This window comes from Eretmochelys imbricata, chromosome 1 (assembly GCF_965152235.1).
Source record: "Eretmochelys imbricata isolate rEreImb1 chromosome 1, rEreImb1.hap1, whole genome shotgun sequence".
Classification (NCBI taxonomy): domain Eukaryota; kingdom Metazoa; phylum Chordata; order Testudines; family Cheloniidae; genus Eretmochelys; species Eretmochelys imbricata.
This window is the reverse complement of record NC_135572.1, coordinates 98,345,600-98,369,180: the sequence shown is the minus strand read 5'-3', so window position 1 is coordinate 98,369,180 and position 23,581 is coordinate 98,345,600. Positions and strand designations below refer to the sequence as shown.

Genomic DNA, 23,581 nt, shown 5'->3' with positions numbered 1-23,581 from the left:
AACTCCCACAGCCACCAGCACCAAATGAGATCCACCCGCATGATAGGAAGCACTTGGTTCTCTTCAGGAGAAAGGTCTACTCCTCTGTGACTTTGCATTTTTGAATTGCAAATTGTCAAGCCTGATGACCAAGTATGACTACATTAACTATTTGAAACTCAACAGTTTTATTGGTCAGCTCCCAGAGTCACAGAGCAACCAGGAAGGGCAGCTAGCAGCCAAAACAGGGCTCCAGTTAGCTGTCCATGCAGCCGATACAGTGACCCGGTCCATCTCTACGGCAGTGGTTATGTGCAGACAACTGCGGAAGACCTTCCCTTTGAAGGCATCAAGTTGTTTGCTGAAAAAACTGACGTGTCCCTCCATACCATTAGGGATACCAGGGCCACTCTCTGCTCATTACAGATCTATACATCCGGACATCAGAACATTTAGTACTCAGTCTCAACATAAATTCCATACCTCTCAGTACACAACTCAATGCTTTTATGAACCTCAAAGAAAGAAATCTAGGTTCTCCAGATGCAAACCATCAGTTCCACAGCCTTCCTTGTTGCAACCATCTACCCCAAAACTCCAATTTTGACGGATTGGTCGAGGTGTTGACGTACCACTCCCCTGAAATACTACAGGTGACCAACCTATCCTCCCCATTCAGCTACCACCTTGCCATATTCCATCGCACTTGGGACCAATGCGTCTTGGAGATCATTTGCAATGGGTATTCTATCCACTTTACCTTCTTCTCTGCGCACAGCACCCCTCCCCGTCCCTGTTCAGGGACCCTTCTCAGGAGAGTTTACTGTGACAAGAAATAGATTGCCTCCTCCAGTTAGGAGCCATAGAATCAGTACCTCAATATCTATGAGGCAAAGCTTTTTACTCTTGCTATGTCCTAATACCCAAGAGAAAGGGAGGTTGGAGACACATACTAGACCTCAGAGCACTCAACAAGTTTGTCAAAGCTCAAAAAGTCAAGAGGGCCACTCTAGCAACGATTACTCTAGCACTGGAACAGGGAGACTGGTTTTTGATCCTCAACCTTCAGGATGCCTATTTCCATATTTCAATTCTACCAGCCTACAGATAGTTTCTCAGATTTACCCTAGCAAACAATGACTACCAGTACAGAGTACTCCCCTTCAGGCTATCATCGGCTCCGAGAGTGTTCTCAGTAGTGACTGCTCACCTATGCTCCTAGAGGATCATGATCTACCCCTACCTGGATGATTGCCTCTTGAGAGCCTTCTCCGTCAACGAGGTTTGCTGTGTTACTAAAGCCACAATAGACTTATTCATAGAACTGGGCCTATAGATCAATGCCAAGAAATCAACCCTTGCCCTGGTAAAATGCCTGGAATTCGTAGGGCCGGACCTCGACTTGTTACAGGCCAAAGTGCTTCTACCCCACCACAGGCTCCTCTCCTTGGCCACGCTCATAGAGACAGTAAAAAACAGCCCCCAGATATCAGCCAGACACTGCCTCCAACTCTTGGGGGCATATGGCAGCTGGCACAGCGGTGATACTTCATGCCAGGCTTCATATGTAGTGTCTCCAGATGTGGTTCAGCTCGGTCTACAGACCAAACAGAGACAGACTAGACAAACCTCTCTCACTGCCCACTAAGGTCAAAAGCTTTCTGGATTGGTTGAAAAACCCAGCAAATGTTTCCAAAGGGATCCCCTTTTCACAAACTTTCCTGTCACTACTTCTCACCACTGATAAATCCCTCATAGGATGGGCCATGCATCTAAATGACCTTACAACACAAGGAAATGGTCGTTCAAGGACACTTCTCTTCACATCAACCTCCTTGAGCCCAGAGCGGTCAGGAATGCCTGCACTTGTTTCCTCTTGCTGATCAAGGGAACACACGAGAGTTCTAACAGACAACATAACATGTGTGGACTACATAAATAGACAAGCAGGAGCCAGTTCACGCTCCCTCTGCTCAGAAGCACTAAAGTTATGGAACTGGTACATCTCCCACAATATTACACTATCAGTGGCCTACCTTCTCGGCACACAAAACTTGATGGCAGACCGTCTCTCACATGCAAGTTCCCACATGACCATGAATGGGAAATAAACCCAGCAGTGCTTCATAACCTATTCAGGCAGTGGGGGACACCGACCACAGACCTGTTTGCCACTTACCTGAAGAGGAAATGTCCATGTTTCTGCTCCAGAGCAGGGATAGAACAGCACTCCCTGGGTGACATTCTTCTTATTCCTTGGGACAAGAACCTTTTCTATGCCTTTCTCCCATTTCCCCTATTGTCAAAAGTCCTATTTAAAATAAAAAGAGAAGAAGCACAGATCATACTGATTGCTTCCACCTGGCTGAGACAAACTTGATATCCTTACCTGTCACAACTCACAACATATGCACTGATCTCTCTCCAATCCACTCTACCTCCTCTCGCAGAATGAAGGACACACTCTGCATCCCAACCTGAGGAGTCTCCGCCTCAAGTCTTGGCTCTTTCATGGTTCCAACGCATAGAAAACTCCTGCTTGGAGGAGATACAAGACTTATTACTACACAGTAGAAGATCCACATCATGCCGTATGTACCAGCAAAAGTAGTCCAGGTATCAGGCTTGGTGTAGTTCCCAAAAAATTTCTCCAACGTCTGCTACTCTTCCAAAGAGCATAGACTATATACTGACTCTTAAAAAATCAAGACTATCTCTCAGTTCACTCAGGGTCCACCTAGCAGCTATAGGAGCTTTCCACCAACAAGTAAAGGGATACTTGATGCTATCACACCAAACCACAAAATCATTCCTCGGAGATATAGTAAACCTTTTATCACAACCCCGACATCCCACCCCTACATGGGATCTAAACCTAATGTTGAAAAGCCTGACTAGACCTCCCTTCGAACTATGGCAACCTGTTCGCTTACATACCTGTCATTGAAAACGGCCTTCCTGGTGTCAATCGCCTCAGCTAGGAGAATAGGGAAAGTAGAACTAAAAAATAGAACTATCCTGTGCTCCCCCACCAAGGTGCACTGTTTGATTGAATAAGAAACTGTCAGCCCCAGGGTTGGAGGGCTTCAGCTGTGAGCTCTGAATGGGGCTGACAGCTTATACTGACAGTTTGCTGACAGTGCGACTCCAGCTATGAGCCCTGCATGGGGCTGACAGCCAACAGGCGATGTAAGTAATGCAGTGTCTACATGGATACTGTGTTGCCCTAACTACATTGATTACTCATGGACGTGAAGTTAAGTTGATGTAATGGTGACTTACATCAGTGGGAGCTTTAGTGTAGATGCTTACAGAGTTAGGTTAACATAAGCTGCCTTATGTCAACCTAACTCTGTGATGTAGACCAGGCCTTAATCAGGTCTACTCTAGAACAACTAATTAGAGTTGCAGTGACCAGAGTGTTGGATCAGCAGCTGTTGCCCAGCACTCTGTCATAATCCCCACTGCCAGAGCCTTTCCCTAGTGACAGTCTTTGACTGTAGCGAGAAAAAGCTCCAGAAGTGGGAAGGCAGCAGAACGCTACATTGCCAAAGATAGCAAAGTAGACATGGGAGACGTTGCTTAGGTATGTAGAGACCCATATAGGATATACAGCGTAGGCTTCCGATGTGTAGTGCACTGTACTCTGCTAAGCAGTACCTCGCCATCCACAGTGCTGTTATGCCCGTGCTAGTTGGCATTCAGTGTTTGTACTGTACACATTGCCGTAAGTGTGGATCTACCCTTTATCTCATATGCATCGCATTTTGATTGCCTCATTTATTATAAACTTAGTCTCTGCAGTTATCCTTTTATTTTGTCTGTATATCTTGTTACCTTTTCCTGCTTGCTATCACTTTTATTTGGGAGGCAGCTTTCACTAGACCTACAAATATCCATTATTCTTTGCAAGCGCAAATCCATTTCTAGTAATCATTTTGTTTTGACATAGCTGTCAATATACCACCAATAATTTACTCTATAATTATTGCACCTGTTAACTGTTCAAATTCACATGACTTAGATTTATTAAGTAGGCCTTTAATCTAATGATTTATGGTTTCCTATGGTAGTTTATAAAGAAAATATGTCCTGCACAAGTGAAATTTTTGATTGAGATAAAGTATTCTTGAAATTTCTGAATGATATACTCTGCTAGTTTGTATTCTCCTTCCTGCTCCTGTTGGAATGAGTTTTAGATTGGAAGTATCTCTGGACCTGCCACATGTAGATGTGTGGAGGAAATCAGTCTCCTGGATTTATGTTTAATGCCTCTTGCCTCCAGGAGAATTTGGAAATACTGCAACTTTCTTCTTCAATTTTCTGCAAGGTTGCCCAGGCCCTTCTAGACCAAAGGATTCAGGTGGCTTCATTTGCAGCATTATTGTTTGAGATTTAGTTTATTTCTGGTATCATATAATGAAGGATGAAATGAACTGATAAAAATTTTTATTTTGTGGCCCATCATGTGACATGGTAGGGGTTACAAGAAGTTAATACCCTTGTTACGTAACTGGGGTCAGTATCCACTGGCTTCAGTAGGTATTTTTTATAATTGGTTCGGTTCTTATTGCTGTGATATTGAAAAGCTGAACTAATTGCTGAACAACTTTTAAAGTTAGGAATTCCATTGACAGCATGGGCCAAATGCTATTCTTGTACTTCAAACAGGTTCCACTGAAGCGAATGTCAGTCTCTCTGTCCACCTCTCTATTTAGTTTTCTCTAAGGGCTTGTCTACACAGCAAGTTACTGTGCTGCAAGCCAGAGTGTAAATCTGCAGCACACCAGCTTGTTGTGTAGACAAGTCATAAGTATTTATAATGTGCTTATCACTGCTGTATTTGAACATTGCCAAAATGATCAAAAATATACAACTAGTATTGTGACGTGCTGTGAAAGGGGTGTACATGTGTTTAGAGAGCAGAATTTCTCTTTAATTGGTGGAATTTTTGAGGACTTAGACTCAACTTGATGGCATTTCTCTGTTTGGATATAATGTAATAACTTTTGAACCCCCTATCCAATCAATTCATGCATTTCAGGGAATTTTCTAGACATTCGTGGGCAGAACCCTATTGATTTTGGTTAAAATAAAATAAAAAAAACAAAGGAGAAAAAGGAGGGGCACCACAGAGCTGCTGACATGTGGGAAGTGGTGGGGTCATACAGAACTCCTGGCAGGAGGAAGTGGGGACCTGGTATGCGGTGGAATACAGAAGCATATTGGCCCTGGGATAGGGGTAGGAATTGGGTACCCTACCATACAGGGGAGTAGGGGGCACATAGAGCTGCCTCTGACATGTAGAGGGAAGAGAATAGTGGGGAAGGAGGGAATATGGGGAGCACAATAGTCCTGGAATGGAGGGGGATGGCCTATGGCATGCAGAGGGAATGGGAGGCCCCCAGAGCCCCTGACATGAGTGGGGAAAAATGAGGGACCTTGCAATGGGGGGAGGAATGGGGAACACACAGAGGCCCTGTCATGGGGAGGGAGATTGCAGGGAGTCCCTGAAACAGAGGGTGGTAGAAGGGTGGCACAGAGGGAGCTTCTGAGCATGAATGGGGGAGTGGAAGGAACCCCTGGTATATGAAACATGATCCAGGCTGCAGAAGCAACAAAGTGTGTGACCTTCTAATATATAATACATTTTGGGAGGTGACTGGTGAAAATAGTTTAAGAACATGTGCAAAATACAACCCTCATGTAACTCCATGGAAGGTAGTTGAGTTACTCACGAATGCACATGGCCCCATGTTTGCATTAAATCCTCTAAATTTGTGATCATTTGCCAGACCCTTAATACACTTAAAGCAAAGTTCATTTCATATACAATATCATTTTGTCTATTTGTTAGAAACCTAAATTAGGTTCAGATAACCCATCAGTTTATTTAGGGTCTGATCTAGAGAATTACTGAGTAATTTCAGTTCTCCTTGAAATCATGAATAGAAGCTGTGGGTGTTTAAAGCATTCTCAAGATGAGGCCTTAAATTGTGGCTGCATTCATAAATCCTCATCTCTGTTTATAGAAGTGTTAAATTCTTGTTTGTTACCTTAAATACAGAAGCAAGATAAAACTGTAAACAGTTTTGTATGTGATGGAAGGAGGTAATTTGATTTTTTTTTAATGTTTTGATCTAGACAGATGTATCCTGACCTTAAAGATAATCTGAAGGAGTTCAGAAAACACCTAATTGAAAGTACTAATAACTTGGAACCGCTGAAGGTCTGGGAGCTACAAGGTATATATTTAGTGTGCTATGTTTGTTTGTTTGTTTTTGTTTGTGAGTTGACGCTCATTTTGTTTAATTCTTCTTTGCTGTATTGGTGATTATAAAAACTATACCAAAAACTACTTTTATTCTTCAAGTGCTTGTCCCTATGTGTGATGGACTTTAGGTTGCACATGCATCCCAGGACCTGGAGATATTTCCCGAGCAGTGTGCATCTGGTCCATGCCTACACGTCTGCCACCTCAGGCTCTGTACCAGGGAAATGAAGGGAGCTGCTGGTCTGCAATAAGGTTCCTCCTTACTGCTCTTGGGAGCTTCAGGGTTCATGCTGACTTTGTAGCATTTCTCTGTAAATAGTTCTATTATTTTATAGTTAGTTAGTTATGAGATAGTTGTACGGGTTTGGTTCCCTAATTCTTGGAACCACCCATACAGCACTGGGAATGGTATCTGTATACGCATGCACACACACCCCATCACCCCAGACCTGGTTCTTTTCATTTGTGGGAAGAGTATGCCAATGACCCCCAGCTTTAAAAGCTGTATCACAAGCTGGTCACAAGCCCTTCCAGGTCACATACTATCAGAACGCATGTGTACTGCCTGGAGAAAACTAATGTCCCTTCTAGGTGCAGTATGTTCATGTCCTTCTGGAGTAGAACCAAGCAGCTGAGTGGGTTCTGACTCCGAAGGTTCCTTCATGAAGGCAGGAAAAACCTGTGGCTGAGAAGACTCCCTTGCCTGAAGAAGGTAAGAGTGGCCCCTCTTCTCTGGTCCAGAGCAGTTCTAAGACTTCCACCCTCCTCCCCCTGGCTCCAAGTGATTCAGGAGAGCAGAGCAAGGGGAGGCAGGGAGAAGGGAGACATAAACATTCCCACTAGCACAATAAGGAAAGTTCCCTTCCAAGCCCTGTCAGAAGAGGTAGAAGTCCCCACCCTGTACCAGGTCATCAGGAAACTTCATATTCAGGAGTGGGACCATCTGGTAATTGGAGGGACTGGAACAGGGTTTCTTCAAAGGGCAAAACTGCACCACCCTCTGGTACTGGGACTGATACCTTGGCACACAAGTCAACCACATTGGTACCGCCAAATCTGGCACCCACTACTCAACAGCTCGAGTCAAGGAAATGACCCCATCTATTCTGGATTGTGTCTTGGCACCAGAGGATCTCATGGTGCTCCCGGAATTGGAGTCACGAGTATTCTCTAGAGCATAGTACCTGGTACCAATCTCTATGCAGTACCCCTCTCTATCTCTGTCTTCGAGTAGGGTTTGAGCCAGACTGTCACTGGTACCGTTGATGAGTAGAGGCAAGTCATCACCACCTTCTCCAGTACTGAGAGCTCTCCCATTGAACCCTGCTTCCAAATCCTCTGAGTAAGAAAAGGGCTGTGGGAGACACCCATCCCCAGAATATGCTCCAAGGGGTCCCTTGAGGTTATTGAGCCCAGTCTGACTGTCAGGAATCTCCAGGATCTCATGCCACTCCTATGTGAAAAAGTATTCTCCCTATACCTGTTGGTACCCAGCACCCTGGGGCCCTGGACCAAGAGGCTATGTGATTCCGCAGGGGTAGTACTGGGGCCCAGAAGATCCGTGAGACTACCGCTGAATGTACCCATGTTGTGGGACTTCGGACCCAAGGAGATCCATGGTTCCCAGAGAAGGGGAAGAACATCTTCGCTTCCTCAAGATGTACAATAATAGCAGCATGAGGAAGAACAGGAACAGAGGGACACCTAACCAGTGACCTTGTTCTCCCCTTCTCTATGTGATGTCCTGATGAGTCAGGCCTTCCAAACTTAAAAGGGGGATAGAGTCACTACAGATCCCCCTGGAAGAGAGGAAGCCCTGCACAGATTGCTGGATATCCTTCATAGCTTGGACTGAGTAGAGTGGCCCTTCCATTAAAAAGGCCATTCTTCAACCCACCAAGACACTTTTCCATTGTTCTACCAATATCCATGTGGGCTGAAAGAGGTATTTCAAATCTGTGCAGGTGTCAGAGTACCTATTCTCTTAGCCATCTCCTAACTCATTGGTAGTGTTAGTGGCCACCAAATACAGCAGACAGAGACAGGCCAGGTCTGTGCTGCTTGAGAAAGAAGTGAAGAGGGTAGACCTTGTTGGGAGAAAGATATATTTCTTAGCCTGCCTGAAGTTTCAGGTCTCAAACTGCCAAGTGTTGAAGATCATATGGTTTTACTGTCTAAAACAGATTAGCAGATTTCACCTATAGGTGTCCCAGGGCATTAGAGACCAGTCCCAGGTCCTGATTGACATGGGAAACCTGGTGGCTAGATTGGCCCTTCAGGCAGAAGTGCATTATTAAAGTCTTCGCTTTTCTGCCAAAACCTGGGACTTGAACCTAAATCCTGTCTAAGTCTCTCTTTGAGCTTCTGGTAACCTGCTCTCTGCTACTGCTTTCTATGAAGCTAGCAGTTTGGGTTGTAAACCATTGTCCAGAAGAGTTGGGGAGCTAGGGGTGCTTATGGTAGATCCCCTCCATACAGTTTTCCACACAGAGGAGGCATTTTTAACAGCGAGAGTAATAACAATTGGAATAATTTATTTAGAGTTGTGGTGCATTCTCCATCATTGATCATTTTCAAATCAAGATTGAAAGCTTTGCTAAAAGATTTGCTCCAGGAGTTATTGGGGAAGTGATGCTGTACAAGAGGTGAGAGGGATGATCATGATGGTCCCTTCTGGCCTTGGAATCCATGAATCCATGAAACTGCATCCAAAGTTCATCCAGAAGGTGGTGGTGAACTTTCTTATCACCCACAGTATCCACTTAACTATGTTCTATCCCAACCTCACTCTCGTAGAGAAGTAGTATTGTGACACTCATTGGATGTACATAAGGCTCTTGCCTTGCATTTGGAAAGGACAAATCATTTCAAAAGTCTCATAAGCTCTTTCTATCATTTTTGGAACAAACAAAAGGAGATTTCTACCCAGAGGCTGTCAAAATGAATCTTGGTAGCATCCTGCTCTTCTGTGAGATGAACTTTGAAGTGAGAGCACACTTGACAAGAGCTCAGGCAGTATCGGTAGCTTCCTTTACAGACATACTGTTTCTGACATTTTCAGAGCAGCAACCTGCAGCTCTGTTCAGTTTTGCTAGACTCTACGCACTGGTGCAAGGAGATGCCTTCAATGGCTCTTTGGGCAGAACAGTTCTGCAGCTTTTTGTGACATAGGACTCCGGATACCCACCTTCTTGACAGAGAGACCACTTGTGAATCACCTGAAGTGCACGGCACATAGGGAGAAGCACTTGAAGAAAAAGGATGGGCTATTCACTTTGTGGTAACTTGAGTTCTTCAGTGTGTTTTCCCTATGTGTAGTGCACCACTCGCTCTCCTTCCTCACTGTCTGGTTTCTCCTGCTGGGGTTTAGAGCTAGAGAATGAACTCAAATAGCAGCTGTCTTTATTCCTTCAGTACGGAGTGCGAGAAGAGCGGGGACACATCTGTGGACCAGATAGACACTACTAGGGAAAAATCTGTGGTCCCAGGCATATGGATAGCATGTGCAACCTGAAGTACATTACACGTAAGGACAACATTGCCATGCTGTCTGGAATGAGTCACAACTGAGAGAGCTAATCTCAGGTCTGACTGTCAAAACTGGGCAGACACTCCCAAACTGGTGGTATATTCTATAGTTAGATTTAACCAAACCAGCAATAAATGTGTGCTCCTGGTTCACTATACTAGCTTCCCATGGAGCTAGTATCAGTCCCCTTAGACACTTCAGCCTATGATACCACCCAAACCAACTGGACTTATGTGATGAAAGGTTATTAAAACCAGAAGTCACCGCACGTTAGATTACTCCCAGCTCCAAAGAGCCAACACTTACCCGAGGTGAAGGTACACTTCATATCTCACCAAAGATAACGCTATCAGCCAATTACTTTAGTAAACTAACTAAAGTTTCTTAACTGAGAAAGAAGATGAGTTATTTCGGAGGTTAAATTCAGGTAAAATACATTACAGATGAATTCAAGTTTGTAAATCCAAAATGCTAGCAGGGATGTTATATCTGCTAGTTTTCTATAAGTCTCTCTGGTTTGCCCAAATAGTACAGTAACTCCTCTCTTAAAGTTGTCCCGGTTAACGTTGTTTCATCGTTATGTTGCTGATCAGTTAGGGAACATGCTCATTTAAAGTTGTGCAATGCTCCCTTATAATGTCATTTGGCAGTCGCCTGCTTTATCCACTGCTTGCAGGAAGAGCAGCTCTTTGGAGCTAGCTGTTGGGGACTTGGAACCAGGGTGGACCGGCAGCCTCCCTATCAGCTCCCCACTTCCCTAAGTTCCCTGTGCGGCAGCTACCCAGCAGGATATCAATTGCCGACAGTTCAGCTGTCCCTCCCCCCACTGCCATGTGCTGCTCCTGCCCTCTGCCTTGAAGCGGCTTCCCGAGCCTCCTGCTTGCTGTGCAGGGGCGGGGGCCAGTGCTGGGCTAATGTCAGGATGTCCTCCTCCCCCCGCTCCTGCACCCTGCTTACCCCATCTTCCATAGAGCAGGGGGGCACACGACAGGGTTCAGGATGGAGGGAGCTTCCAGGCAGCAGCTGTGGTCTCAGCTTGCTGATTAACTTAACAAGGTAGTGCACGTAAGAGTGGGGTCAGTGTACTTAAAGGGGAAATGCGCATCCCACACCCACACACACACAGAGTTTGTGCCTCTGTCTGCCATGCTGTCTCCCCTCCCTCCATTTGTGCTGCCTTGTAGAGTGTGAGGCTACATTAACAACGAGTTAACCCTTGAGGGCTCAGCCAATTGCTAGTTCATCATTTAGCAGTAAGGCATCACCTGGGAAATATCCCACCCTCTGACTTCACCACCTCAACCAAGCTTCACAGTCATTGCTGTGTACAGTATTACGTTGTTTGTTTAAAACTTATACTCTGTGTGTGTGTGGGGAGGGGGTTAGGGGGTTAGGTTCCAGGGAAATTTTTTTTAGACTATTTTTTTTAGACTATATATAGTCTTTTGTCTGGCAAAAAAATATATATATATTCCCTGGAACCTAATCCCCCCCCCCCCATTTACATTAATTCTTATGGGGAAATTGGATTCGCTTAACATCGTTTCGCTTAAAGTCGCATTTTTCAGGAACATAACTACAACGTTAAGTGAGGAGTTACTGTATTGGGGACCTTAGTCCTTTGTTCAAAATTTTCCTTTTTAGAGTTCATCAGTTCAGACATGTGGTAAGAAAGAGGTACCAAGGGGTCTTTCTTTCCCCTGTTTATATCTTGACCCTTTTTCTGGAAAAAATTCTGGCTGTGAAAAGGGGGTCAGGGAGTTCATCACTTACCTGCTGGCTGAGACAACTTCATTCAAACTGCAAATTTTTGCCTGCATCTTCTGTGTAGTATTTGTTGTATGAGATGTCTCTGAGACTGACCAGCAGGAGTGTTTGTTTACAGTTTCTTTGTCTTTCCTGGAGAGCTCATCTGCAGGTATTTCTCAGACTTACAATATGTTTGAAATACAAGCATATAGCAAAATTTCATAATTTCGTACACAATGTCAATACACACATTATAACAAGATAGTAACGTCCAGCAGACCACATCTTTTCCAGTAAGAAAAGGAGTACTTGTGGCATCTTAGAGACTAACAAATTTATTTGAGCATAAGCTTTCGTGAGCTATAGCTCACTTCATCGGATGCTCAAATAAATTTGTTAGTTTCTAAGGTGCCACAAGTACTCCTTTTCTTTTTGCGAGTGGAGACTAACACAGCTGCTACTTTGAAACCTGTCTTTTCCAATGATACCTGACAGGGCATACTTTGTATAAGATTTATCACCAATTTTGTAAAAGTGGTGACCACACTAGTGTACTGTAGTGCCCTTTTATACAGCATCACGAATACATCTTGAAGAACTCCCGTTACAAGGTGAGTAACCCATCCTTTCTAAAGAGTTCACCTTTCATGGAAAGGTTAGTATTATTTCAAACAGCATACACGTGATGTTCTTATTTTAGTAGTAATAAACTAAAGGAATGTTGCAATCACTTTACACTATAGTAAACTATAGCTATCTCCAAAAGATAAAATTGACCTATCTTTCTGCCTTACAGTTTTATTTAAGGTATTAATTTGGTAAACTTGGTTTCTGAACTTTTTTTTTTTAATATGAAGTCAGACCAAAAATAACACCTCATCCTCACCATCAGGTCAAGATAAAATACAGAGAAATACATCTCAGGTTCTGTTCTGTCTCTTATAAATGCTGTTTTGTTTTTGTTTTTTTTAATAAAACCATTGCAAGTCTTACTGATAATTTTTTAAATGGAACATCAGATGAAAGAACGCAAGCTATTTAAAAACTTCCTTACAAAAAAGAATGGAGGGACAGCTGTGAAGAAGTTGATTTCTATGCAGCTTCCATACTGATGACCTATAGGAGGATATTTTATGGCTGAAATGCAGCTTGAATTGAATTATAAATCATTGTAGAACTGTGGTTTTCCCTCTTACAGTTTCTAATAATATTGTGCAGGAGTAGGTCAGAGGTAGTGTCACTGTAACATATAATCTATTACTTTTATCACACCTATCATATGTTAAGAATGTGAGAAGTTGACTGTAAAGCTTAGAGAAGATTAGAATTTTTTTCTACATGATTCTAAAGTTTATACAATAGGGATGTGTGTGTACAGTATGCTTTATATAATAGCTGATAAATGATCTTTTACTACAATGATAAATAGTTTAACAGTTTATTGTTTGTGAATATGCCAGATTTAAAACATACAACACCCTAAACACAAAAAGCTTATCTTCTTCAACTGTAATATCAGTCTCTAAATGTGTAAAATTTGGGCCAGAAGGAAATGTGTGTTTGGGGGGAGGGCAGATTTGTGAGCAAGAGAAAGGAGTGTTTTCGAATGAAAATAAACAGCCCTGTAGAGAAATATAGTTGCTTGATAAAACTGGAATATGTTAACTATAAATATCACATCACATTTTGGCAGATACACGTACATCATAATCCAGTTTGTTTGAAGGTCTCAAACCCTTTGGTAAACAGGGATTTTGCTGATATTTGTGAGTGGGTAAAGGCTTTGAAAAGGCTACTTTCCAGGTTCAAACTTTGTAGCACAGTGAAGATAAGGCCAGCTGGCCCAGATAGCTTGAGTTCTAATCTCCAAAGCCTTTTTCCCACTTTGGAGGTTACCCATCCACATACTGACCAACTCAAACCCTGCTTTGTTTTTTAGCTCTGCAAGATGGCAGCACATAGCAGCCAGATGATAGAATAATATTCTTATTTTTAATTGAAGTGAGGAACAAACAAATAGGAAGGAATTAAACCCAGGTCTCTCATATAAAGATGCAGAGCATTGCTACTAAGCAAGAATTAAAACCTGTTGTGATAGTTACAGGGCTAACTGCCCCTCTGACCACTTTATGATCTCTCTGAGCATATTTCTTCAGGTGTTCGGCCTCCTGTGCTTATCTAACCTGGAGTGGAATTTTGCAGTTCTCCCTCTCTCTACTAGAGTGGGCCCTGGGCTACAGTACCTTGTAGCAACCATTCTTATCCAGAAGGTCCAACTGAGTTCAGGTACCTGCTGCTCTTCCCTTTCTGAATCTGTGACCAATGGTATATGGTGATCAGACAGCCTTCTTATAACCAAAGTATTGTTTATTTTAACAGTAGAGAGAAGATTTTAAAGCAGACTACATGCATGTCTATTTCATCTAGACAGACTAACTCCTTCAGATACGCCTGAGGTATTGTGTGCCTGTGGCCTGGTCTATGCTACACGGTTAGGTCGATGTAAGCTGCCTGGAAGTGGAAGTGTCTTGGCTTAAATTTGGCTCCTGCCGACGTAAGTGCCTCTCCATTCCAGTTTAGTAACACCGCCTCCCCGAGCAGCATAGAGTCACGGTCAATGTACTTAGATTGACCGTGTCAGTTGCTTAGTGTCAGACACTGTGTTGCTTGCATCGACTGTTATTAGTCTTCAGGTACTGTCTCACAATTCACCGCACTGACAATACAATTGATAAAGTGCTCCTGGTGAGGACATGCATCACTGACACAAGGAGCCAAGTGTGCATGCACACAAGTGAGTTAATAACTGTGGTGGCTGTATGCCGATGTTTAAATTAGGTCGATATAATTTTGTAGTGTAGACCTGGCGTCAATGTAGTTCCCCTGAACAGATACCCTCCTCCTTCGAAAGCATGTTCTTTCTTTAGTCAGCCAAGGTTCTGTTGATATTTTGTGTTTATAGGCCTTTACCTGTCCTTGCTCAAAAGAGTCGTTTTTGGTTAGCTGGAGGCAAGGCAAAATCTTCAAAGCTAATAGTCCTGACATTATCCCTTAATAACTCTCAAATTTTTGTGGAGCGATGGGGCTTATCATAAGTTATTCTCACCCTTCCTGCCCGTTTTCCCAGACATCTTCCTGTTGTATTAAACAAATATATTCATACAGAAAATATCTCAATAACCAGGCCAACATACAGTATTAAATTATGACAGAGTAGCTCTAAATCCATCACATCTGCTGTATAAAATCTGTCATGATAAAGTTATTTAAGAATGGAAAATTAGTAAAAGCTGACATTGTTCTTTCTGGGAAGCAACAAAGCACTATTATCTTAACATCCATCAGAGAATTAGTTAGGCATATGCCTGTTTAGCCATTATAATTGGAGAAAATCAGTTGTTTCTGAATTAATAAGTCTTTCTGTTTTCACATTAATAGCACTTGCCTGATCAGTTACCTGTTAAGATTCCCATAATATCTTCAACTCAGGATACATTTACAGTAGGAAATCATTGTTTTAGTTTATTTATGTGTTTGTTTCAAACTTGCTTAATAGAAAGTAGAACATTTGTTATGGGTTGTTTCAGAAAAAGAGTATTGTGGAGAAGTGTGCTTACTTAATAAAAGAGCTTTCCTATTTAGAGCATTGTGTTTCAAATGATCTTTCTCCATTAAGGCTAAAATAGATTGGGCAGCAGAAGGTGATGTTAAAGAAACATATTGAAGAAAAATAAATTTTAGCACTTCAACATTCAAAATGCTTGGGGGAGGCTCATATGAGCAACAAATGTGATATTTGTCAGGGCTTTAAGCCTCATTCTAAAAAAGGACAGCCAAATTAAAATATCTGCTGATGGAATGGTGCTACGTCTTCCATCTGAACAGTCTACCTCGGTCAGGGTACTGAGCACCCCAGAATCTACCATCTATTTCTGGAACGACCAGTACCGAGGGGCAGCTCAGTGTCACCAGTGCTGAAGAAGAGACATCAGAAGTCGGACCCGGTACCAGGATCATTGAAACATGTGAAAAGAGTGAGCTCTTTTAAAGACTTGGGAGTGTGTTCAAAGAGCAAGCACTACCCAGGCCACACCTCTAAACAGGAAGTTCATTGACGCCAGAGCCCAGTGCAGGCCTTTCAAAACACCTCCATTGGCATCTCCTCACACCATGGGTCTTCCTATTACTGTCTACCTCTGAGGTGTTTGAGGCTTTGAGAGAGTTGTTAAACCTCTTCGTGCTACCATCACCAGCAGTTCAAGAGACTCAGATGGCACCAGCACCCAAGGTACCTCCTTCAGCATCTTCACCTCCTCACCAGACAGCTCCCTCGAATTCAACCATCAGGATTCCAATTAGGCAGCACTGTCTAGGGGAAAGTCACAGATTATATCCCTAGTTCCTCTTTTTTCAAGGTCTGAGCCTTCTTCACTGGTACTGATGGATATGGTACTGCCATGGTCCAAGGAAGTACCCTTTTCTTCATCAAACTCTGAAGTGGGATCCTACATATCCCAATTTAAACAGTCTCATCAGGAGGGATACATCCTAGAATCATAGAAGATTAGGGTTGGATGAGACTTCAGAAGGTCATCTAGTCCAACCCCCTGCTCAGAGCAGGACCAACCTGAACTAAATCATCCCAACCAGGGCTTTGTGAAGCCAGGCCTTAAAAACCTCTAAGGATGGAGATTCCACCACTTCCCTAGGTAACCCATTCCAGTGCTTCACCACCCTCCTCGTGAAATAGTTTTACCTAATGTCCAACCTAGACCTCCCACACTGCAACTTGAGACCATTACTTCTTGTTCTGTCATCTCCCACCACGGAGAACAGCTGAGCTCCATTCTCTTTGGAACCCCCCCTTCAGGTAGTTGAAGGCTGCTATCAAATTCCCCCATATTTTTCTCTTCTGCAGACTAAATAAGCCCAGTTCCCCTAGCGTCTCCTCATAAGCCATGTGCCCCAGCCCCCTACTCATTTTTGTTGCCCTCTACTGGACTCTCTCCAATTTGTCCACATCCTTTCTATAGTGGGGGCCTCAAAACTGGATGCAATACTACAGATGTGGCCTCACCAGTGCCGAATAGAGGGGAATAGTCACTTCTGGTCGTGGGATAACATGATTTTGGCAATTAATTGATCTTTAACTATTCATGGTAAATAGTCCCAATGGCCTGTGATGGGATGTTAGATGGGGTGGGATCTGAGTTACTACAGAGAATTCTTTCCTGGGTATCTGGCTGGTGAATCTTGCCCACATGCTCAGGGTTCAGCTGATCGCCGTATTTGGGGTCGGGAAGGAATTTTCCTCCAGGACAGATTGGAAGAGGCCTGGGGGTTTTTCGCCTTCCTCTGTAGCATGGGGCCCCGGTCACTTGCAGGAGGATTCTCTGCACCTTGAAGTCTTTAAACCATGATTTGAGGGCTTCAATATCTCAGACATAGATGAGAGATTTATTGCAGGAGTGGGTGGGTGAGATTCTGTGGCCTGCATTGTGCAGGCGGTCAGACTAGATGATCATAATGGTCCCTTCTGACTTCAATATCTATGAATCTATGAAATCTCCCAGGGGCTCAGAGTACGCTGGCAGATCACCTGAGGAGATTGTTTATTGATCACGATGAGTGGTCCATTCACCCAGTTATAACAAGGTCCATTTTCCAGCTCTGGGTAACTTGCCAAATGGATCTATTTGTAACAAAGGACAACACAAAATGTCACTTGTTCTGCTTCAGAGCTGGACACAGCCCAGGTTCATTGATGGATGCTTTTCTACTGCCATTTTCAGAGGGTCTCTGTATGCATCCCCCTGACCCTCTTCTGCCCAGAACTGTGCAAAGTCAAATTGGACAAGGCCCATCTTATACACATCACTCCCACTTCACACAGACCTAGTTTCACAGCATTGCTGCCACCTCCTCGAGCCCAACCTTCAGTCTCTTCACCTGATAGCCTAGAGATTTCATGTTTAACATCGACAGAGGAGTGCTGATTCAGAGAGGTGCATGAGATACTGCTGAATAGTAGAAAACCATCAACTAGGACAGTTTACTTTGCTGAGTGGAAGAGGTTTTCCATCTGATTGAGGCTAAAAGGGGTCTCCCCTATTCTTGCTTCTATTCATCATGTGCTGACCTGTGTTTTTTATCTGACAACATCAAGGATTGGCGATTAGCTCGATCACTTAGCAGCTATATTGGTATTTCGTTCATCTGTGGGTAAATGATCTTTTTCTTATCCCAACCTGATGGCTGTAAGGTTTTTAAAGAGTTTGGGTAGACTGTTTCCTCATGTACAGAGCCCTGTTCCTCCATGGAGTCTGAATCTAGTCTTAACAAAGCTGATGGGTCTCCACTTTGAGCTTCAAGTGACCTGGCCTCCGTTGCACCTTTCAGTGAAGGTAATATTTTTAGAAGTAATTGTATTGGCCAGACCAGTCGGGGAATTGAGGGCATTTAATGTCATATATGTTTTCCATATATGTTTTTTTAAAAGCAGATAAAATCTACCTTCATCCCCATCCAAGTTTTCTTATGAAAGTGGTCTTTACTTTTCATGTCTCTAAGCAGTTTTCTTATCAACCTTCTTCCCAAAGCCTGACAGTAATAAGGGAGAGGAGACACTGCACACTGTAGACATTAGAAAAGTGTTACCATTTTATCTGGAATGGACTAATCTTTTTAAGTCTTTGTCTCCCTTGTTTATTGCATTTTTAGACAGAATGAAGGGTAGTCTGGTTTCCACGCGAAGGATTTCTTCATGGATATCTGGTTGTGTTTGCCTGTGTTTACCAGGTGGCTACCATGGAGCCAGCAGATAGAATACTGGGTCATTCATCTAGATCCCAAGCAGCCTCTGCTGTATTTCTGACTCAGATACCCGTATTAGACATTTGCAAAGTGGCAACCTATATCATCATGTCACACATTTGACTCTCACTACACAGTCTCTCAACAGAGTAGAGATGCTAAATTAGGACGCGTGGATCACAAGTTCCTGTTCAAATAGACTCCAAAGCCACCTTGTGAGTCACCTACAAGTGGAATGAACACTTGCAATCACTTGAAGAAGAAGGAAAAACAGTTGTTAACCTTTCCATAAGTGTTGTTCTTAATGTGTTGCACATGTCCATCCCATGACCCAGCCTTATTCTCTTCTCTGTTGGAGCCGTTGGGGTAGGAGGGAACTGAATGGTTTCATAGCTGTCTGTCCTTTATGCATGTGCAATGTGCATGAGACAGCAGAGAACGCTCAGGCTGCCCCAACAGGTACCACTAAGGGTAAAAACTCTTCAACACCTGTGCACACAAATACCTACAGTGGAATATGGACACTTGCAACATGTCTCAAAAAACAGGAGTTATGAGAATGTTAGTAATGTTTTTTCTCAAAATCTCATTGTCCAGAGCTATTTTTCTTCTATAAAGTGTTCAGTAATATTTCTTAATTGGTCCACAACTCTTCTTGCCTATCTCTCCTCTTTTAATTTAAATCACTCCTGAAGCCACACTTCATCCATAACTGCAAGAAACCAGTTGGTTAATTCATCCACTTATCTATTTCTTTATTTATCTTGTGAGTGAACTACATATCTTATGTGAGGGATAGGGTTTTTTGCCAGTAGAACTGAATCTGGGAATTGCTGTGGAGGGAACGTGAGGTTTAATTGTGGGAGGAAGCTGGGTAGAGATGAATTAAACATGTTTGCCTTAATTTAAAAAAAACAAACAAACCAAAAGTTAACTAATAAGCCATATGCCTAACATCCCTTATTATTATTCTTGTATATCATATCCCTTTCTCCCACATTCATTTGTCTTTGTTGTCTGATATTATATGATTTTTGTGCTAAGAAATGTCTTTCTTCTTGAGTAGCATCCCTTTGGGTGGCTGCATCCCTGCGTTCCTGATCAGAGAACTTTGGTAGCAGTGTCTGCTAGGCCCTTGTGCCACCGTCTTTTCTCCCTCTGATCAAGGGATCACATCTGAGAGTCATCTAGAGGCATCTAGATAGACTTATGTGTAGTGCTGGGGAGGAGCCGGTGGTCGTGGTACATGTAGGTACCAGTGACGTAGGCAAGGGTAGGAGAGACGTCCTGGAGGCCAAATTTAGGCTGCTAGGAAAGAGACTGCAATCCAGGACCTCTATGGTGGCATTCTCAGAAATGCTTCCAGTTCCATGTGCAGGGCCAGGTAGGCAGGCAAAGCTTCAGAGTCTCAATGCGTGGATGAGACAATGATGTAGAGACGAGGGGTTTAGATTTATTAGGAACTGGGGAAAATTTTGGGATGGGGGAGTCTATACAGGAAGGATGGGCTCCACCTAAACCAAAGTGGATCCAGACTGCTGGCACTTAGTTTAAAAACTGCTCTGCAACCTTTTTAAAGTTAAGAGATGGGGGAAAGCCAATTGCTGCAGAGGCGCATGTGGTTCGGACAAAGACTTCTCTTAGAGGAGAGTCTATTGATAGAGATTCTCTAGGTTTTAGTCAGCAGGAAGGGATGGAAGAGGATAAAGTATGGGGCAGATCAGATGAGAAACATTCACATAAAGAATCTGACAAATCAGAAGAGGACAGACAAATAAGCAGTGACAAGTTTTTAAAGTGCTTGTAAAAAAATGCTAGAAGTCTAAATAATAAGATGGATGAACTAGAGTGCCTCATGTTAAAGGAGGATATTGATGTAATAGGCATCACAGAAACCTGGTGGAGTGAGGACAATCAATGGGACACAATCATTCTGGGGTACAAAATATATCAGAAGGACAGAACAGGTCGTGCGGGGTTGCGGTGGGGGGTGGAGTAACACTATATGTGAAAGAAAATGTAGAGTGAATCCACATGTTCCATAGAATCTCTATGGATAGTAATTTCATGCTCTAATAAGAATATAACAGTAGGGATCTATTATCGACCACCCAACCAAGACAGCGATAGTGACGATGAAACGCTAAGGGAGATTAGAGAGGCTATCAAAATAAAAAACTCAGTAATAGTGGGGGATTTCAGTTATCCCCACAATGACTGGGTACACGTCACCTCAGGACGAAATGCAGAGACAAAATTTCTCGATACTTTAAATGACTGCTTCTTGGAGCAGCTGGTACAGGAACCCACAAGGGAGAGGCGACTCTCGATCTAGTCCTGAGTGGAGCGCAGGATCTGGTCCAAGAGGTAACTATAACAGGACCGCTTGGAAATAGTGACCATAATATAAGAACATTTAACATTCCTGTGGTGGGAAGAACACATCAACAGCCCAACACTGTGGCATTTAATTTCAGAAAGGGGAACTATGCAAAAATGAGGAGGTTAGTGAAACAGAAATTAAAAGGTACAGTGACTAGAGTGAAATCCCTGCAAGCTGCATGGACACTTTTTAAAGACACCATAACAGAGGCTCAACTTAAATATATACCCCAAATTAAAAAACACAGTAAAAGAACTAAAAAAGAGGCTCAACTTAAGTGTATACCCCAAATTAAAAAACACAGTAAAAGAACTAAAAAAGAGCCACCATGGCTTAACAGCCATGTAAAAGAAGCAGTGAGAGATAAAAAGGCATCTTTTAAAAAGTGGAAGTCAAATCCTAGTGAGGTAAATAGAAAGGAGCATAAACACTGCCAAATTAAATGTAAAAATGTAATAAGAAAAGCCAAAAAGGATTTTGAAGAACACCTAGCCAAAAACTCAAAAGGTAATAACAAAATGTTTTTTAAGTACATCAGAAGCAGGAAGCCTGGTAAACAATCAGTGGGGCCCCTGGACGATCGAGATATGAAAGGAGCGCTTAAAGACGATAAAGTCATCACAGAAAAACTAAATGAATTCTTTGCTTCAGTCTTCACAGCTGAGGATTCAGTCTTCACAGCTGAGGATGTTAGGGAGATTCCCAAATGTGAGCCATCTTTTGTAGGTGACAAATCTGAGGAATTGTCACAGATTGAAGTATCACTAGAGGAGGTTTTGGAATTAATTGAGAAACTTAACAGGAACAAGTCACCGGGACCAGATGGCATTCACCCAAGAGTTCTGAAAGATCTCAAATGTGAAATTGCGGAACTATTAACTATGGTTTGTAACCTGTCCTTTAAATCAGCTACTGTACCTAATGGCTGGAAGACAGCTAATGTAACGCCAATATTTAAGAAGGGCTCTAGAGGTGATCCTGGCAATTACAGACCAGTAAGTCTAATGTCAGTACTGGGCAAATTTAGTTGAAAGAATAGTAAAGAATAGAATTGTTAGACACATAGAAGAACATAAATTGTTGTGCAAAAGTCAACGTGGTTTCTGTAAAGGGAGATCGTGTCTTACTAATCTATTAGAGTTCTTTGAGAGGGTCAACAAACATGTGGCCAAGGGGGATCCAGTGGACATAGTGTGCTTAGATTTCCAGAAAGCCTATGACAAGGTCCCTCACCAAAGGCTCTTACGTAAATTAAGTTGTCATGGGAGAAGAGGGAAGATCCTTTCATGGATTGAGAACTGGTTAAAAGACAGGGAACAAAGGGTAGGAATAAATGGTAAATTTTCAGAATGGAGAGGGGGTAACTAGAGGTGTTCCCCAAGGGTCAGTCCTAGGACCAATCCTATTCAACTTATTAATAAATGATCTGGAGAAAGGTGTAAACAGTGAGGTGGCAAAGTTTGCAGATGATACGAAACTGCTCAAGATAGTTAAGACCAAAGCAGATTGTGAAGAACTTCAAAAAGATCTCACAAACTAAGTGATTGGGCAACAAAATGGCAAATGAAATGTAATGTGGATAAACGTAAAGTAATGCACATTGGAAAAAATAACCCCAACTGTACATACAATATGATGGGGGTTAATTTAGCTACAACTAATCAGGAGAAAGATCTTGGAGTCATCTTGGATCGTTCTCTGAAGACATCCATGCAGTGTGCAGCGGCAGTCAAAAAAGCAAACGGGATATTAGGAACCATTTAAAAAGGGATAGAGAATAAGATGGAGAATATCTTATTGCCCTTATATAAATCCATGGTACTCCCACATCTTGAATACTGTGTACAGATGTGGTCCCCTCATCTCAAAAATGATACACTTGGCATTACAAAAGGTTCAGTAAAGGGAAACTAAAATGATTAGGGGTTTGGAACGGGTCCCATATGAGGAGAGATTAAAGAGGCTAGGACTTTTCAGCTTGGAAAAGAGGAGACTAAGGGAGGATATGATGGAGGTCTATAAAATCATGAGTGGTATGGAGAAAGTGAATAAGGAAAAGTTATGTACTTGTTCCCATAATATAAGAACTAGGGGCCACCAAATGAAATTAATGGGTAGCAGGTTTAAAACAAATAAAAGGAAGTTCTTCTTCACTTAGTGCACAGTCAACCTGTGGAACTCCTTGCCTGAGGAAGTTGTGAAGGCTAGGAGTATAACAGGGTTTAAAAGAGAACTAGATAAATTCATGGAGGATTAAGTCCATTAATGGCTATTAGACAGGATGGGTAAGGAATGGTGTCCCTTGCCTCTGTTTGTCAGAGGGTGGAGATGGATGACAGGAGAGAGATCACTAGATCATTACCTGTTAGGTTTGTTCCCTCTGGGGCACCTGGCATTGGCCACTATCGTTAGACAGGATACTGGGCTGGATGGACCTTTGGTCTGACCCAGTATGGCCATTCTTATGTTCTTATGAGTCTTAACAGACCACGTAGCATGTATATACTATATAAATCGACAAGTGGGAGCCAGATCACCCTACCTCTGTGAAGAGACAATGGGACGGTGGAACTGGTTTATCACCTATGATGTCACACTATCAGCGGCTTACCTTCTGGGCACTCAAAACTTGATAGTGGACAGTCTCAGTCACAAATTCCAACATGACCATGAGTGGGAGATAAACCCAGTGGTACTTTAGGACATATTCAGGTGGTGAGCGACACCAACCATGGACTTCTTTGCCACTTACCTGAACAAGAAATGTCCACACCATTGCTCCAGAGCAGGGATGGGACAACATTCCCTGGGCAAAACTCTCCTTCTTCTTTGAGTGGTTGCACATGTCCATTGC

The 23,581-nt window shown here is 42.8% G+C and overlaps 1 protein-coding gene across 1 annotated transcript in view; it reads left to right on the top strand.

Moving 5' to 3' along the window:
• The window catches only part of UGGT2 (UDP-glucose glycoprotein glucosyltransferase 2), a 282,769-nt gene that overhangs the window by 56,249 nt on the left and 202,939 nt on the right, over positions 1 to 23,581 (top strand). The window contains exon 8 of the mRNA XM_077807042.1: positions 6,124 to 6,224. Coding sequence (XP_077663168.1) covers positions 6,124 to 6,224 — 101 coding nt within the window. The remainder of the gene's footprint in view (positions 1 to 6,123; positions 6,225 to 23,581) is intronic.